Source organism: Neomonachus schauinslandi, chromosome 11 (assembly GCF_002201575.2).
Source record: "Neomonachus schauinslandi chromosome 11, ASM220157v2, whole genome shotgun sequence".
NCBI classification, from domain to species: Eukaryota; Metazoa; Chordata; class Mammalia; order Carnivora; family Phocidae; genus Neomonachus; species Neomonachus schauinslandi.
The window spans coordinates 46,613,624-46,632,034 of record NC_058413.1 but is presented as its reverse complement, the minus strand read 5'-3'; the positions used below and the strand labels follow the sequence as shown (position 1 = coordinate 46,632,034).

At 34.3% G+C, this 18,411-nt stretch overlaps 1 protein-coding gene across 4 annotated transcripts in view; it reads right to left on the bottom strand.

Moving 5' to 3' along the window:
* Nucleotides 1–18,411, bottom strand: part of SBF2 (SET binding factor 2) — a 467,712-nt gene that overhangs the window by 190,617 nt on the left and 258,684 nt on the right. For 3 of the 4 annotated variants that reach the window (XM_044919518.1, XM_044919516.1, XM_044919517.1), the window contains 7 exons: nt 15,916–16,048; nt 14,531–14,639; nt 12,098–12,211; nt 8,244–8,321; nt 6,817–6,930; nt 5,924–6,052; nt 2,096–2,194 (listed from right to left, as the gene is read on the bottom strand). In XM_044919518.1, coding sequence (XP_044775453.1) covers nt 2,096–2,194; nt 5,924–6,052; nt 6,817–6,930; nt 8,244–8,321; nt 12,098–12,211; nt 14,531–14,639; nt 15,916–16,048 — 776 coding nt within the window. The remainder of the gene's footprint in view (nt 1–2,095; nt 2,195–5,923; nt 6,053–6,816; nt 6,931–8,243; nt 8,322–12,097; nt 12,212–14,530; nt 14,640–15,915; nt 16,049–18,411) is intronic. The other variant, XM_044919519.1, reaches the window with a different exon arrangement.

The window sequence follows — 18,411 nt, the reverse complement described above, 5'->3', positions numbered from 1 at the left end:
TGGCTTGGTACACTCCCTTACATACACTATGTACTCAGTCATGTAACAGAGACAAACCTGTGTCAGAACCCCAGCTCTGGTCACTTACAGGCTATAAAATTTTACAGTTTTGGAATAGTCCTGTAAAGATCTAAGAAATAAACATTCAGTTATTCAAGGGATCAGTCCCAAAATCTCAAACACTGATTCCCATTTGATGTTTCGCTATTTTTTTTGAAATCCATCAGTAAATCACTCCTAGTGGGCAAGAAAAAAAACTTCTATCTTCAGTTTCCTCACATATCAACATCTGCCCTATTTATGTCCCATGGTCATTTACAAGATCAAATGAGAAAGTATGTTAAAGTGCCTTATAAAGAACAAAGTATAAAAGTCAGTCATTGGAAATATCACTATTTTTCCAGCTAGAGATGAGCCAGCCTAACGCGGGGAAAGAAAATAGGCTTAGGAACTGGACAGATGAAAGTTTCTGAATTTAAAATCTGGATTCAATCACTTCATAGCCATATGATCCTGAGCCAATTATCTCCAGTAAAATAGGGATAATGACACCTATCTTAACACTGTGGTTGTGAAGATTACAGATGATGCATGTAAAGTGCTTAATCCCATGCCTGGTACATTGTGCTAAACACTCAATATTTGTTATTATTATTACAATACGTCAACAGAAATTTCTCATGTGGTCATGCTCTACATGACCATGACCTACACTACATGTAGTTCTACACAGTCATCATAAATGCCGAAGACCACCACAGAACACACATTTTCCTTCTGACAGAACTCTTTTTTTAAAACTGTCAGCACACTAATCAAGAAATAGATTTATTATATTGGACACAGTTGTATGTGGAGTGTAGGGTATTAGTCAAAGGGATAAATTTTAAAATAACTTCAGAAATAAAATTCATAAATAACTGAATAACATGAAACAAACACAACTTAGCATTCCTGTTTTTATCCAATTGGGTCTCAGATTTCAAATGGATGTGACAAAGCACTGACTTATGACCCAATGTCCAAAAAGTTCCACCGATTCGAATAATTAAGTTAAACAATACTGCAATACTGACCCCAAATCCTTCTTAAATATATTTCCTGAAATGCACCTTCCTTCAACTTTCCCCTGGGAAACCATACTTGCCATTTACTTTCCTTTTCTTAGTACAAGTTTCAACTCTGAAAAGCTTTACAGGTAGGAAGTATGACTAGCAATCATTAGCCAAAATCCATTTTTCTGCATGCATGTAATCTCCCTGTCACCTTAGGTTCTCTTCTGTCTTGGCATCCAAATGATTATTTCACACTTTATCACATCCCAATCTTTATAACTTAATTGCATTTATTCTATAAAAGGAATATTTCTACCCTTGAGTTTCTGTGGTCACTTGGCAACCTGCTCTCTTTCTTTCAGCTTTTTACTCCCTGTCTGCTCAAAACAATACAACTCAAACAATTTTCCTGATCCAGCTGACAGTCACTGCACCACACTAAAGCGGACACATTGGTCAGTTCTAGTTCTGGTCTCCAATGAGTCTAATCTTTATGTCTTAAAAATGAACAGTTTGCTCTCAAGAACACAGGGTCCTAAATGAAAATCACAATGAGGGCACAAAACAAACGGGAAAACTGTGACTAAGATGTTTTCATAACATAGTTGATTGACAGGAAAATCACTTTGAAAAATGAGGTCTGTTTTGATGCACAGTACCAACTGTAGTATCTTGTAATTTATAATCCCAAAGGTTTTAAGTCAGAGCAAAAAGACAACTAGAAAGATGACACTTCTTAGTTTTTTAAACAAAATAATTACATAGTTTTAAAATTAATGACTGTCTGAGGTGCCTGAGTAACTCAGTTGGTTAAGCATTTGACTCTTGATTTTGGCTCAGGTCATGATCTCATGGGTTCTGGGATGGGGGCCCCAGTGGGGCTCCTCCATGCTTAGCGGGAATCTGCCAGAAAGAATCTCTCCCTCTGCCCCTCCCCCAACTTGCACACACACCCACTCTCTTTCTCTCTCAAATAAATAAATCTTTTTAAAAAATAAAATAAAATAAAATTAATGACTGTCTAAAACATATTTACTTACATTTTTGAATAGTTGCTCGGCAAGTTCTCTGACATGCTTTATTATCTTCAATGGGTTATTTTCTTCAACTTTAATTCGCTCTACTTCAAAAGCTACCAACTTGGAAAAAGAATCAAATGGCAAAACATCAACTCCAAAATATGCTAAATTAGAAAACTGTGTGATAATTTCTTACAATTTGCAAACCAAAAAGCATCTAAAATATATGTTATTATTAAGACAAAATATTTTACATTTTTACTGGGTTTCACCTTTATTCTAGAGTTACAGAGTCAATCGAGTCCTTGGATAGTCTGGTGGTCTATCCCTGATAATTTAGGGCCCTATTTCTTCTTGGAAAAAATCATTTCTGGAACTGAGAGAGACCCTCTCATTCTTCACGCCTCATTCGGAGAATTCTCTCACTCAGAGAATTTCAGATAGTCAGAAAGTCTCCAAACATTTCCCTAACTTACAAAACATGAACCAAATGTTCAAGTCAGGTGACTCAGACTTTAGTCTTAGCTCTGCTGACACTATGATTTGGAACAAGTCACTAAAACTCCTGAGCTTCAGTCTCTTCATCTCTACAATCAGATGGAAAAACAAAATGACCTTTGACCTCCTTCCAGTTCTCAAATTATTTAACTCTAATCCATTTCCCTACAAAACTAATTTACTGGAGAACAGTATATCCATTTGAAGCAGAGAGAAGAATACTAACAAGAAAAAAAGTGAGTATGGGAAAGAAGGGTAAAAAGATTATTTTTTTAAAGAAGGATATAATATAGGGTTTTTCCTTCTAGAAACTAACAGATTCACTGGAGCAGACAAACATATAAAACTCTGACTCCACCTATTCTAGGCCAGAAATCAGAAAGACTGTCAAACAAAGGCAAATATATCTTTCCTTCTAACAGGCCTACGCGATGGGAGTGTGGGGACAAGGCAACACACAAAGCAGGCTGCTTCTCAAAGCCTCTAAAATCTTCAGTGTGGTAGGCTGCCCTAGGTTAGATGAAAACAAGGATCCCTTTTCCAGGAGCAAGTGCTATTTTTCTTTAAAAGCGCATTCAAGCAAATTAAATGACCCAAGAGAAATTACTTAGGTCTGGCATCTCATTCCTTTTAGGCCTTTGACTGAAATACGCATATGAACAACTAGCTTTCAAGTAACAACATCAATTAGACAGGAAAAATCGTAACTGTAGGGAGAACACAGCACTGGATGAACGCTAAGGGGAGACTCAATAGGACTTAGTCCTTGCTTTATCATCATTTCCAATCAAGAGGCTATATGTATACCCTATGTACATAAATGTAGATAATAAATGATAAGTTGCCACATAAAGCTAGAGACCTAACATGAAGCTTAATATAGACCAACTGGCTCTCAGAGTCATTTACTCTGGGAAAGTTTGGAGGAAGTGGTGAGATAAGAGCAGAGAATGAAAAATAGGAAGCCATGGTTAGACTGAAAGGTAGAGGGTCGACACTCCAGGCAAGGGAATGATTTACAAAAACAGTCAGAGGCTATGGCAAGAAAGTTTTCTGCAAGCAATCACTCTGACTTACTAGTTGTGATGAAGCTGCCAGAAGGAGTTACTAAGAGAATTTAGATAGGAAAAATGAGGGGTATATAAACCAATGTTACTATTCAGAATGCTTCAGAAACTAATAGAATGTGAGAGCTAGAAAGGACCTTGGGGAGCATCTAATGTAACTCCATTAAACATTATGTGTCAATTACTGATACATATTAGCCCAGTGATGGGTATTAAGGAGGGCGTGTATTGCATGGAGCACTGGGTGTTATACGCAAACAATGAATCATGGAACACTACATCAAAAACTAATGATGTACTGTATGGTGACTAACATAAAAAAATTATTTAAAAAAATCAGATAGTTAGTGATCAATCATATTAAATGTTGGTATTAGGGAATCAGTGATTAAGTAATTCATCAGAAAGAACTGCTTACACCACAGGGCAATCTCTCCTAAATTTTCATATGCTTTGTGTTATTAATTAAAGTTTTTGGTAAGGTCTCCATACTCAGAACTACAGCATGTGCCCCTTCTTTCATTCTTATCTGTGATTACTTAATAATCTTTGCGGAAAATAAAAGATCCTTCTCTGAACCGAGATCTTTAAGAATTTGATTCCTATTTTCTCTATACAAAACAAAACTACATAGGGGCACTTGGGTGGCTCAGCTGGTTAAGCATCTGCCTTTGGCTCAGGTCATGATCCCAGAGTCCTGGGATTGAGCCCAGCATCGGGTTCCCTCCTCAGCGGGAAGCCTGCCTCTCCCTCTCCCACTCCCCCTGCTTGTGTTCCCTCTCTCACTCTCTCTCTCTGTCAAATAAATAAATAAAAACAAACAAACAAAAAACAAAATAAAACCACCTGCAGCAAAACATAATCACTATTATTATTCTCCACTATCCTGGGTGCTAAGTGTTTTCCTTTTATACACTCTACAGAACTTTTAGATTTATTGGTTCCAATACAGTCCTCTTTCAGAAACTGAAATGGGAACAGTATTCATTGTTCTATCCACCAGAATGAGCTGCTGTAAATGCAGTTAAATGATAAATGGAAAGATGTGTTAAAATAAATCACAACTAGGGACACCTGAGTGGCTCAGTCGTTAAGCATCTGCCTTCGGCTCAGGTCATGATCTCAGGGTCCTGGGATCGAGCCCCGCATCAGGCTTCCTGCTCAGCGGGAAGCCTGCTTCTCCCTCTCCCGCTCCCCCTGCTTGTGTTCCCTCTCTCGCTGTGTCTCTGTCAAGTAAATAAATAAAATATTAAAATAAATAAATAAATAAATAAAAATAAATCACAACTAAGACGAAACAGTATCCTTATTTGGAGTCACATTTGTCCTAATTTTTCCTTTATACGGCCAATTCCTTGAAGATAGAAATGAAATCTGCCTTCCATATATTTAAGATCTCCTACAGGATATAGACAAATGTTGATTATTGATTAGTATGAATGCCACTGAGCGAGGATCATAGGGGACGGGAGGGAAAAATAAAATAAGACAAAATCAGAAAGGGAGACAAACCATAAAAGACTCTTAACTATAGGAAACAAACTGAGGGTTGCTGGAGAGGAGGTGGGTGGTGGAAAGGGGTAACTGGATGATAGACATTAAGGAGGGCACATGACGTAATGAGCATGGGAGTTACATGCAACTGATGAATAACTGAACTCTACCTCTGAAACTAATAATACACTATATGTTAATTAAATGAATTTAAATAAAATAAAATTTTTAAAAAAGAATGCCACTGAGCCCAACTATGGCTCTATGACACTAATAGACTAAATGTAACTGTAGTTTGAAATCACATATCTATATATTAAACCTAGACCTTTCTCTTTCTCTGAAACTGATAAAGGAATTACTGTATTACTGACTTCAAAAATAAAAGTTTTATTTATATAATCACTGTCACTTTTTCAAAAAGATTTTAATGAACTACTTAAATTCAGTTGTTCAAAAAAAAAAAAAATTCAGTTGTTCAAGATGTTTATGTACTTCTGTGACATCCTATATTTTTCTAATTTTTCAAATCCACATTATAAATACCAAGATCTAATAAGCATAATAATAAGTAACATTTGGATTATTTGATATTCAATTTATAATACATTTAGGATTTTGAGCACTGGGTGTTACACGCAACTGATGGATTCTTGAACACTACATCTGAAATTAATGATTTACTCTATGTTGGCTAATTAAATTTACATTAAAAAAATACTACTTCTCTACTTTTAACCACTAGTCCAATTTTGTCTGTAAATATGCATTCATTTGATAAGAACTATACCTCATCAAAGAGATCACAGGATCTATAGGGAGGACCTCTTTCTGAAACAAAACCTGCAAATGCCATTCCATTGAGAACTTTAGTGAGGAAATCATTCTCAACCAAACCACGCTGCCCCAAGAAAGCTGTCTGTAAAGAAAGAAAAAGTGAAATGAATAATTTATCACTTAGTAATGGATGAATGGTCAAAACAAAAATAGAAAGATCAAAGCCTGAATAAATATCTTCACGCATAAATGTGTTGTTATAAAATACAGTCTCTCAAAAAGGTCTTTTGATGTCTGAAATATTACATGTGTTAGAAAGAATAACAGTCTGTCCATAAAGCAGGAGAAGAAATTAAAAATTAACACTCAATTTTAAAAGAAAAAACAATTTATGCACGCCTGGGTGGCCCAGTTGGTTAAGCAGCTGACTTGATTTCAGCTCAGGTCATTTTCTCAGGGTGGTGAGATGGAGCCCCACATAGCTGGGCTCCGCACTTAGTGGGGACTGTTTGAGATTCCCTCTCCCTCTCTCCCTCCCCTCTGGGCACTTTCTTTCTCTTGAAAATAACTAAATAAATTTTAAAAAAAAAGAAAAAGAAAAACCAATTTAGAATTAAATTTTAATTTTTGTACTTTTAATTACTCTCGTTTTCTCCAAAATAACTAAATAAATCATAAAAAAAGAAAAAAACAATTTAAAATTAAATTAACAAACTCTAAAGAAAACATGTCAGTTCCACAGTATCATTAAAAATTATTACCTAATCACAAAGCAGAGACTTAAAAAATAACCACATTTGATAAACTAAGGTCAAAATACACAGCTAAAAAAAAGACAACCAAGTTGTTTTATTAAATTAGAGGCCATGTTTTGGACACATACAACATGGTAATGTATCATCTTACCTTGTGAAAATGTATTACTGGTTCTGCATGAATTCTTATAAGTTGTAGGCATGATCTATATCCTTGGAAAAGTTGTGCAAATAATCTAAGAAAAATCGCACGTATTTCTTTATCCTGAAAATATAAAAAGAAACAAGCTAGGTAACTGAATTTCTTAAAAAAAAAAAAAAAATATCACAAAGACAAAAAGTTGAAAAGAACCTGAGAGTTTATTGAATCAATCTGTCTGCACTTCCTATACATAAGTCTTACTTGTGGCAGTCCTGAGTGGTGGGCATCTAGCCTGTCCCATTATTGAACGGGGTAGGGTGTTAAATAGTTCTTTTTTCAAGTGAACCAAACAAAACTTGCCTATAGTATATCCAATTTTCCTCTCAGAAAAAGTCATAGTCTCCCCCTTCACCAAGTTAGAGAAGGACATCTTTCCCAAGTCATTTGATTTTTACTTCCATCAAAAGAACTACAGTCACAAATATAAAAGAAAAAAATCTCAAAAGACTGTATTTTAAAAGCTTATGAAATTCTTCCAAAGTTTATCCAACTTATAAAAATCTATTCCTATATTAATAAGGTATGACTTAAAAATTGGTTTTGATAATTCAGGTTTTAATAAAAATCATAGTTTTGGAACTGAAAGGAAACTTACAAGTTTGTTTGGTCAACCCTGGATAAGGAAATGCTCAAGAATGCTTAAATAACTTATCAAAGGTATCCAGTTCTGTAAGGCTCCTGACTGGCCACAAAGATCAACTCTAAGAAATGCACTGGAAAAAATTTTTTTTCAGGTGAAATTTAGATTTTTATTTTAATTATTTTTCTTTTGAATTTATAATTATTTTCATTCAACTTGTTTTTTTAATTTTATTTTATTATGTTATGTTAGTCACCATACATTACATCATTAGTTTTTGATGTAGTGTTCCATGATTGATTGTGTATAACACCCAGTGCTCCATTCAATACGTGCCCTCCTTGCACTGGGAAAACTTTAAAGGGGTCTTTATTATATATTAACTCTTACTTACATGGCTTCTAACTGGAACTATTTTCATCTACCTGTCAAACTTGACTCTCATTGTCAACAATATCTGTTTCCATTTTTTGTAAGCTTCCCCCTATTATCCTTGCCTGGCCCTTTCGATTTGATACTTGGCATAGTTTTCCAGGCTACAACGCACACTTACTCTTGCCTCCTCAGGGCAACAGTCTTACCTCTACCCCCTCCCAGTCTGCGTGCTGCCCTGTGGCTCCTCGGAGAGCAGGTCATAAGATCAGTCAGTGACTGTTCAATTAGAACATCTAATCTGGTACACTTATTAAACTAGGCTGTACATCTGACTCTCACTACACTCAGCTTCTTCAACAACCCTACAAATAAAAGTACAGCTCTATTTAAAAACATCAAGTTTAAATATTAAACTTCTTACCAGCATTTTTGAGTGGGATAAAGCTGTTCGTGGAGGGGGAAAAGCATGATCTGCTACTTCCAAATCTGGGTGTAGAATCTAAAGCAAAGAAGTTTGGTTATGTACAAAATCTTAATATCAATAAAACCTATTATTTAACCTAGTTGGAATACTAAGATGAAAAAGTGTCAGTACATGAATAACAATATATTTCCTCCAGGAAACAATGCAATTAACTGAGGCAGCTCTGTATGTACTATTGTGGAAAGATCTCCAAGACAAAATATTTAATGAAGAAACATGTGCTAGAAAAACACACATAAGTATGGTCTCATTTATTTGAAAGTAAAACAAACCTTAAACCTCTCTCTTGGTCTGTTGATCTATCTATCTACCTACACACACTAAACACACATGAAAATGTAAAGTTCTGAAAGAATATACACTAAACTATAAAATACTAGTTACCTCTGGGAAGGGAACAGTCTAGGGCAGAATGATTTGTCTATATAGTTGAAAATGTTAAACAAGCATTTGTTTTTATGTTTATTAGTGTAATTAAAAATTAATTAATTAATTAACTGAAATACTGAGGACCACGTGAATAAGCTTATGAGCCTCACAGTCTAGAGGGATAAAACTACAAAACAATGTGCAAGTAATATAAATATATAAAGAATAATAAACGAAGCATCAAGTATAATTAATTCAACCTAGGGAAAGCTAAAAAAAAAAAAGGTAAGAACTGAGTTAGGTTTTGAAGAAGAGCAGGCTGGGGAGCAGGTAGGTAAAGAAGATCTATGCAAGACTTAACACAGAGAAAAAGATGAAATTTCATCAGTAAGTAGCAAATTTTTCTCTTGGCAGAATTATTTTCAAATACTCAGGTTTGGGTAGTCTACTTATAATAGACGAAAATACTTTGGCTAACCCCTGGATGAGGAAATGCTCAAGAATGCTTAAATAACTTATCAAAGGTTTCCAGTCCTATAAGGCTCCTGAATGGCCACAAAGCTCCACTCTAAGAAATGCATTGCACAAAATTTTAAAGGGGCCTTTATTATATATTAACCCTTACTTACATGGCTTCATAACAATACTTAAAATTGACACTAAAATATTGACAATATTTATAACCCAATCACCCAATCATTATTACAAGATAATAATGCAGTATAATTCATGTCTAAGAAATCGTCCATGGTTATTACACAGTTCAAGTACTGTGTTGCCATTTGATCACAATTATTTACTAACCAAATGAAGCTGCTATAATTGTGTATCAAAGCTCCCACCCAGTTCATCAAATATGATTTCTTTTTGGTTCTAGTTTGATAATACACTATGTTCTCATGTCTTATTTACAGCACTATACTATACCCCACAATTGGCCATTGTGCTTGACAACTACAAAAACAGGTATACTCAGTTTTACCAAATTCATTGATCAAATTTGGTGGCACAGGTGTTGCAGGCTAAGATATACCAGTGTGGGGCGCCTGGGTGGCTCAGTTGGTTAAGCGACTGCCTTCGGCTCAGGTCATGATCCTGGAGTCCCTGGATCGAGTCCCGCATCGGGCTCCCTGCTTGGCAGGGAGCCTGCTTCTGCCTCTGACCCTCCCCCCTCTCATGTGCTCTCTCTCTCTCATTCTCTCTGTCTCAAATAAATAAATAAAATCTTTAAAAAAAAAAAAAAAAAGATATACCAGTGTGCAGCAGAATCTCTACCAGGAGACATTGACTTAAGAACTAAAATCTTAATACTTGTTCATTCTCATACTTAATCCCTGAATAACTATAAATATCATTATTAAGTAATCATATATAAGATTTAGAAACTTATGATTTCTAGAAACATTAAACATTTTTTCAATCACTCAAATACTACCTTCTCAGCTTCTGCTATATCCATATACTACCAATGTAGTTATTTAGTTAATATTTTCCTTTAAATTATCTTTAAATCAACTCACCTATTTAAATCTGGTAGATGATATCATCTATGAAATCCTAGGTTTTTATGTTATTTTTATTATGATAAATACATAACTATTAAAATAAAAAGGTTTCACATGTGACCCAAAATCATCTCCATACTTCACTTTGGTAAACAGTCCCTTAGTCATCCTATGCATTCAACATTCATCCTATAGATAATGTCCAGGAAACAGAGGCCTAGAGATAGAATGTGAGTTGCTCAATAATATCAAGTGGCAAGATGCAGACTGGAATTTAGGTCTCCTGAGTCCTGCACTAGTATTCTTTCCACTCTATCACATCTTGTATTCTAGATTATGTTAGGTAAAGTCAGTCTTCTCTAAATATTCACATCCCATAGATACCACTATTAACAATATAAGGACTAATACAAATTTGAAAATATTCTAAGAATAAAATCCTTCCTGGTAATCCTAGACTTCTGAGTTCCTATTTAAGTTACTATTTAAGGGGGAAATATTTTTTAATTAATTTTTTTAGGTTTATTTATTAATCTCTACACCCAATGTGAGGCTTGAACATATAGCCCTGAGATCAAGATCAAGATCAGTGCTCTTCTAACTGAGCCAGCCAGGCACCCCATAAAGGGAAAATTCTTTTAAACAGCTCAGACTGGGATATTGTTCAAGAATATGAAGGCTGGGGTGTCTGGGTGGCTCAGTCAGTTAGGCGTCCAACTCTTGATTTTGGCTTATGTCATGATCTCAAGGTTGTGAGACTCATCCCCATGTCAGGCTCCACGTTGGAGGCTGCTTAAGATTCTCTCTCTCGGGCGCCTGGGTGGCTCAGATGGTTAAGCGTCTGCCTTCGGCTCAGGTCATGATCTCAGGGTCCTGGGATCGAGTCCTGCATCGGGTTCCCTGCTCAGTGCAGAGCCTGCTTCTCCCTCTCCCTCTGCCACTCCCTCTGCTTGTGCTCTTCTGTCTATCTCTCTGTCAAATAAATAAATAAAATCTTTAAAAAAAAAAAAAAGATTCTCTCTCTCCCCTTCCCTTTGCCCCTCCCATCCCCTAAAAAAAAAAAAAAAAATATAAAGGCTTTAGTTTTAGTACAGCTTAAAAAGAAATACATAATTTCTAAGTTTCAATTTTCTGATGATGAATAAATTGGCACCTAAAATTTTGTCAGTAAAATACAATGCTCTAATTTTAAAAATCAACTAAGGTAAGGAGTGTCTGGCTGGCTCAGTTGGTAGAGCATGTGACTCTTGAGCTCAAGGTTATGAGTTCAAGCCCCATACTGGGCATTGAGCCTACTTTAAAAAAAATTATAAAAAAGAAAAAACCAACTAAGATAAAATAACTATAAAAACATTAAATGTGTCAGTGAGAAACACCCAAACTACAAGAGTCATTAAAACTTTACTCCAAAAAATGTTAGATATTTAATCTCTCAATAAGTTACAGTTTTCTGTAGTAACTTAAAAACATTGGCAAGACAGTATCACACTATTTGCAAGTAGCATCTACCAAAAAGGAATGAGATGCCAACAAGGAGGCTGAAGGAAAAGGAGCAGGTACTATCTTCCAGCAAGGGATGTTAGGGAAACCAGGGATTTTGAGGCAGAGTCCGGTCTTATTTTCACAGGTATGTTGGTATGTTTCCAATACTTAACACAGTATTCGGTATATATTAACTACTAAATAAATATGCTGAGTGAAAGAGTGAATGTAGAAAAAATAAACAGTCAGAATTTAAAGTATATTCTTCAGATAATATGTAGTAAAGAATCCTATTCTAAATATTCTATGAGAATATATTCATGTTTTAAGAACATACAACTCTTTTTAAAGTAATTATACTGCCAATGATACCTAATTCCAATTACCTGAGTTTATAGTTAAATCAAAAGAAAATTACTATTAAAAATGTCATACCAAAGAAAGAGCTGCTTGAGTCTGATGTAGAAGTGGTTCCGGGAGGGAAGAGAGGTGAATACATTCAGGAATTTTAATAGTGCCTCCATCCAAATCTGCTATGATTACATCTAGCTAAAGGAGAGAAAAATTAATCAATAATTAATAAAATGCATTTATTGCTAAGCAAAGTAATCTGATCTTCATTAATTCAAAATGAGAGAAAGCAGGTGTGGAAAAGACTCTTGGCTGTCCATAGCAACTACCATGTATTTCCTAGCTTTCTTTGAAATTAGCTGTGGCATGTGACTAAGTTTCTGCCAATGGAATGTGAGAAGTGATGTGTACACTTTCAGGTATTCAAAATAGAGAGGATGTAAGGCTTTCCTATGTTCTCTTCTTCCTAAGGCTGAAACTATGAACTAACAACAACCCAACCTTGAACATTCAGATGATGCCAATGCTTGAGGCAGTTCTGGTGGAGAAACAAGAAGGAAAGAAGCTTGGACCATGAATGAGTTCATGGAGTAAGCCATTCTGATATAATGGAACACCACTATGGACTGCTGCATGAGTGTTAAATAAAATTCCATTTTGTTTGAACCACTGTAGTTTGGATGCTTTGGTATAGTAGTTTAGCCATATCCTAAATAATATAGTACTCATTACAAGAGTTAACAAACAAAGCAACTGGTATAATTAAAATGGTACTGTTTGGGTGCTTAAGAAAGAAATTGATTCTTAACATTTTACAACAGCCTACTTAAAAATAACTTACATAGGGGCGCCTGGGTGGCTCAGTTGGTTAAGCGACTGCCTTCGGCTCAGGTCATGATCCTGGAGTCCCAGGATCGAGTCCCACATCGGGCTCCCTGCTCAGCAGGGAGTCTGCTTCTCCCTCTGACCCTCCCCCCTCTCCTGTGCTCTCTCTCTCTATCTCATTCTCTCTCAAATAAATAAATAAAATCTTTAAAAAATAATAATAATAACTTACATAAAAATGTAATAGAGAAACTAGCCAGGACTGCTGAAGTTATAATGTTGATACTAGGTTTAAAATTCATTCTAATTTATTCATTAAAAATTAAGAAACTTATTTTTGGAAACATTTGGCTTGTCCTACCCTCCAGAAACTTTATACTTAGTGGTAAAAAATTACCTGTCAACCAGATGGGTATGCTTCTAATTAGTACTAACTAGGTTTTACTAAGTATGTTTATTGATTTATGTATATTTTATGTGGTGATATCAAAGTTATATAGGAACTAGATATCAACATATAAAGGTAGGAAAATAATTAATACATGAATGAGGGTCTTGCTTCTAATTTACAATGTTGAATTGTCTTTTGTCAGTTTTAATGACACCTATGATTTGATTACAATTATAATTATATATAAGTAACAACAGAGTTACCTCTGTTGACATTTAAAACTCAAACAAGAGTAGAATTACAAAATCTGGAGAATCTGTGGATTGAAGAAGTCATCTAGCCCAACCTTTCAGTAAAGAATTTTTCTTAAACTCCCTGAAAAGTGTCATGGAATTTGTTCCTTGTACCCCACTTACACTTCTTGAGGGTACATTCCTCATCTAAGGCAACCCATTTTTCATCATTGGGCTGCTCTAATAGTTGAAAGCTCTTCTACTGAGGAGAAATTTGTCTCTATATCCACTATAGCCACTGATTCTATTTCAGCTTTTCGGAGCTACAAAAAATGAACCTTCCTACAACAGTATTTATCTTTAGCTATCAAACAGTATCAGGTTATTACCCGAGAAAATTTCCTTAAGGGCCTCACAGGATATAGTTTCTAAAGTTTTGACAATCCTGCATGTCCTTCTCTGAAACTCATTTTTTTGTGACAGTACCTCTTAAATAAGTTCAGTACAGAGAAGTAAACACATTATTCCAGAACTGGCTTAAATATAGAACATTCCTTTTCTTCTTTGGTATTTCTATTCATATGGCATTAAGAAAAGAATAATTTGGTGGCATTCATACTGAAGGGTTCATATTCTACTAAAACCCTTCACTCTTTTGCAAATGCTTTTTGCTTTTTAGCTACCAGCCATTCAGGATTAACACAGCCTCATTTCAAAATATGAATATATTACAGCACTCATAACAAAAGTATAAATAGAATACTAATTAATGGATTATTTCATCTTCCTTTCTCATATATAGGATGGAGAACACAGAAAGATAAAATTAATATGCCAAAAGACGGGCATTTAAAACTATTAATAAATTCATTCTGAAGATCTTCCATACTTGCTATGAGAAGAAATTAGTATATTTATATTTTTCAATGATGCTTTTCTTCCAGCCAATCTTTCCTATTGGGAATGCAACATATCTGAAAGTAGTAATTAGTTGAAATGTTATAGGACTCAAAGAAATATGATAAGGTTTTGGCCTCAATAACTGGCAATTTAAAGATAAATACTTACAAGTTCATGGATATCAGTTTTAAAGATAGAATGTACTCCAATAATGAAAGGCGTTGGGGAACTCAGAACTTCCAGAAGCTGAGCCGGGAGAATGGGAATATAAGGGTAACTGGAAATAATAAAAGCATATGTGAGCTATATTTGTTTTCCCATAATATGAACATATTTTCTTTCACCTTTATGTGGTATGAATTTCAGAATACCTACATCTAGAAATTATCAATAATATTCTCATGGCTGTTAATATTAAATTTTTTAAAAGAAAGATAAAAAAATCTTCATGTTTTGAAAGAGATGATCAGATATAACAAGATATAAAGTAAATGGAACCCAGGGCAGCTTCCTTATCCCATATTCCTCGGAGGCAAGCAGTCTCTTTAGGTTTGTCAATCTTGCTTGAAAGCATTTTTCATTACATAAAAATCTGATATCAGGAGGTAACAATGACTACCTGATGGGCCCTCTCCCTTAATACTAATGATGATTTGTCTAAATAAAACAATCATTCAAATTCCATTTTCTATACTTGATGTTTGAATTCACTCAGAATGGCAAAGTACAAAAATTAAGGCCTAGAATGCTCTTATCTAGGGGTTAGAAAGGCACATAGATAAAAAAAAGAAAAAAAATTTTTTAATAAAATCTGAAACAGTCCAAATTTTTTTTCTAGTTTGTATGAACTTAATTTTACAAAAATGTTATGATTATCAAATTGATAAAACAGTATATTAGAAAATATTTTATTCAGAACACTATCAGGGCATCATTGTTTAGATGTTTTGTTTTTTACTTTTTACTATGGAAAATTTTAACATTCCCCCACACCCCCAAAAAATAGGGAGGAAAAAAGGAAAATGAAGCCTCATGTATCCAATGCAGATTTGACAATTACCAATGCAAGGTCTCATATATGTTTCTACCCATTTTAAAACTGTTCTCTTCCCTACTGTATTATTTGAAGCATATCCCAGACATCTTATCATTTATACATAAATACTTTAGTAGGTATCTAAAAAAAAGTAAGGGATCTTCTTTAGTATAACCATAATACCATTATAACCCCTAAAAATTAATAACTCCTTAATATCAAATAATCAGACAAAACTAACTTAAGACTTTCATCACTAACTATATTCAAAGAGAATTAAATGTTGCTGACAATATGATTCAAATTATTTTTGCACTAAATTAATCAACACTCAGTAATGAACAACTTGGAAAATTTCCAAATTCTAGGTTAGATTTCCATCAGAATCATGTGTACAGCATAACTTTGTAAAATATGCCCTTGTGGTTCAAAACTATTGTGCTATGACATTTCAACTAATCATCAGTAAGTAATGCAGAATTGGGAACAAATTAAAGTACCAAGTTAAAAACCTCACCTATATTTAAGAGGAAACATTAAAGATTCCAGGGCTCTGCAAGCATCACTAAGTCTCTGGAAACTTGCAGAATGGAAGAGAACCTTATTTTCTGTGAGAACTGCACAAAAGAGGCTGAGGACATTTTGAATTCCTGAAAACACAAGAGCAAATGCTTACCAAATGCATTTCATTTTATATGTGTTGCCAACAAACAGACAAAGAATGACATGGAATGAAAAAGCCAGTGTTTTTGAAATCTCTAAAGAAAACTATTTGGTTAAACTATAAATTCCATATAACCTATGAGTATTTGTTTTCCCAAACCTTTATTTTGTCTTTATTCTTCAAATCAATGTAACACTCATTGAACATATTAGTTGTTTGGAAATACATTATTACCTTCTTTTCAACTTCATCTCCATGGACTGTACTTAAATTCCTGTTTTAGATGCTGGCACTGTTCAAATAACTTTTTCCCCCCCTTAAAGTCCATTTGTCTGATGTAATATAACCATGCCAACTTTGTTGTTGAAATTTTCCTGGTATGTCTTTTTCCATCTTTTCATTTCAACCTTTCTCTACTTCTTGGAAATACAGTTGACATTTTAACAAATCTAGTCTGACAACCTTTGTCTTTTAAGTAGATCATTTAATTGACTTATGGTGATTATTTCTATATATACATACATATAATATCTTATTCAATACTTTTTATTTGTTCTACCTTTTTTCCCCCTTTCTAAATGATTAATAATTATCCCAGACCTTCTTTTATCCCCTCTGCTAGTACAGAATTTATAAGTCCTGTTTCTATTTTTCTAGTAGAAATGCTAGAAAATACAGCATTCATACTTAATAAATTGAAGTTAAAGAAATACATTGTTTCTTATCTTCTCCTTTTTACTACTGGGCCTTTTTTTTTTTTTTTTAAATATTAGTTGAACCTTAATGACATGGACCCACCAAATCAAAGTCTTCTAAGGTAAAATACTTCCTATAACTCCCTTTACCATGGCTTGTCCCTTCACGTGAGGCATGCAAATTTCTTCTTGGTCCATTATTAACTGCTATCCTCTTTTATGATTCCTAACTTATCTCATATGATACACCTGAACTTACAATTCAGGTTTTTAATTTTACCTCATTTGGATAATGTAAGAGTTTTATAACTGGTTTCTCTAATCCAGTCCTTATTCAGTTCAGATCTATTCTCCACAGTCTAACATGATGGACATAAAATACAAATCTGATTATGCCACTTTCATGCTTCAAACACTTCAGTATCTTCCCATTCTTTTGGGTAGTTATTTTCAAATGTATTCTGTTCCAAAGAAGCAATTTATTAAGAGAAGCTTTGCTTCAACCTTTTATATATTCATTGCTGTGAGCCTCAGTTGGTAAAATGAGAATAATTTTAAAACCTATCTTAGAGGGTTCCTATAAAGAAGAAATGAGATAATGCATGGAATTCTCAGTATGGTACCATGTTAAATAATCAAGATACATTAGCTGGTATTATGATTATTATTATAATTATTGAAGTTGCTAACATTAATTTGCTTTTAAGTCAGGGTTCTGATGCTAAAAATGTTTGAAGACACCTGACTACTAGATTAAGACTGAGCGCCATGCCAAAGTATCTTTATGGTTTTACATCCGTATTTCCAACCCAGCTGCTACCTCCCACACTTGTACGATCAACAGTAAACTAACTGAGTTCTTAGAACACTTCTTTCAGTTTGATAACTCTGCTTCTTTTGTTCACCTTCACTGTACCTGATGTCCCCTTCATTAAAATGTGAATCCCTCAAAGATAACACTGGGCCTTATACATTGCTGTATCCTCCCCTGCCAAGCACTGACTATATAGTAGGCATTCAAAAATGTTTCAGTGAACTGACAAGCTGTCTGAATGCTGACATGAGTCACTATAAACAAATATTAAAACTTTCATCAAAAGATGTCAGAGAATATCTTTAAAAATTCAGATAGGGAAAGTGTAAAATACACAGATCATAAATTAAAAGATTAATAAATTCAATTATTTTAAATTGAAAATTCCTGTCAAAAAATAACATAAAAAATGAGGACAAGTCTCAGACTGAGTGAAATTGCATAGAAAGTATATAAATGTAAAAGGATAATCATCTAAAATATGTTGCCCTTGGCTAAGAAAATGAATCCAAAACAATACAGCTAAGACCAAGTGAAAGAGCTTCCTCCCTAATTTTTCTTCTAGGAGTTCTATGGTTTCCAGTTTTACATTTAAGTCTTTAATCCACCTGAGTTTATTTTTCTGTGTTGTATAAGAAAGTGGTCCAGTTTCATTCCTTTGCATGAAGTTGTCCGCTTTTCCCAACATTATTTATTGAAAAGACTGTCTTCTCCCCATTGTATATTCTTTTCTCCATTTTTATAGATTAATTCACCAAATAAGGATGGGTTTATTTCTGGACTCTAGTCTATTCCATTGATCTGTATGTTTCTGTGCCAGTACCATACTATTTTGATTAC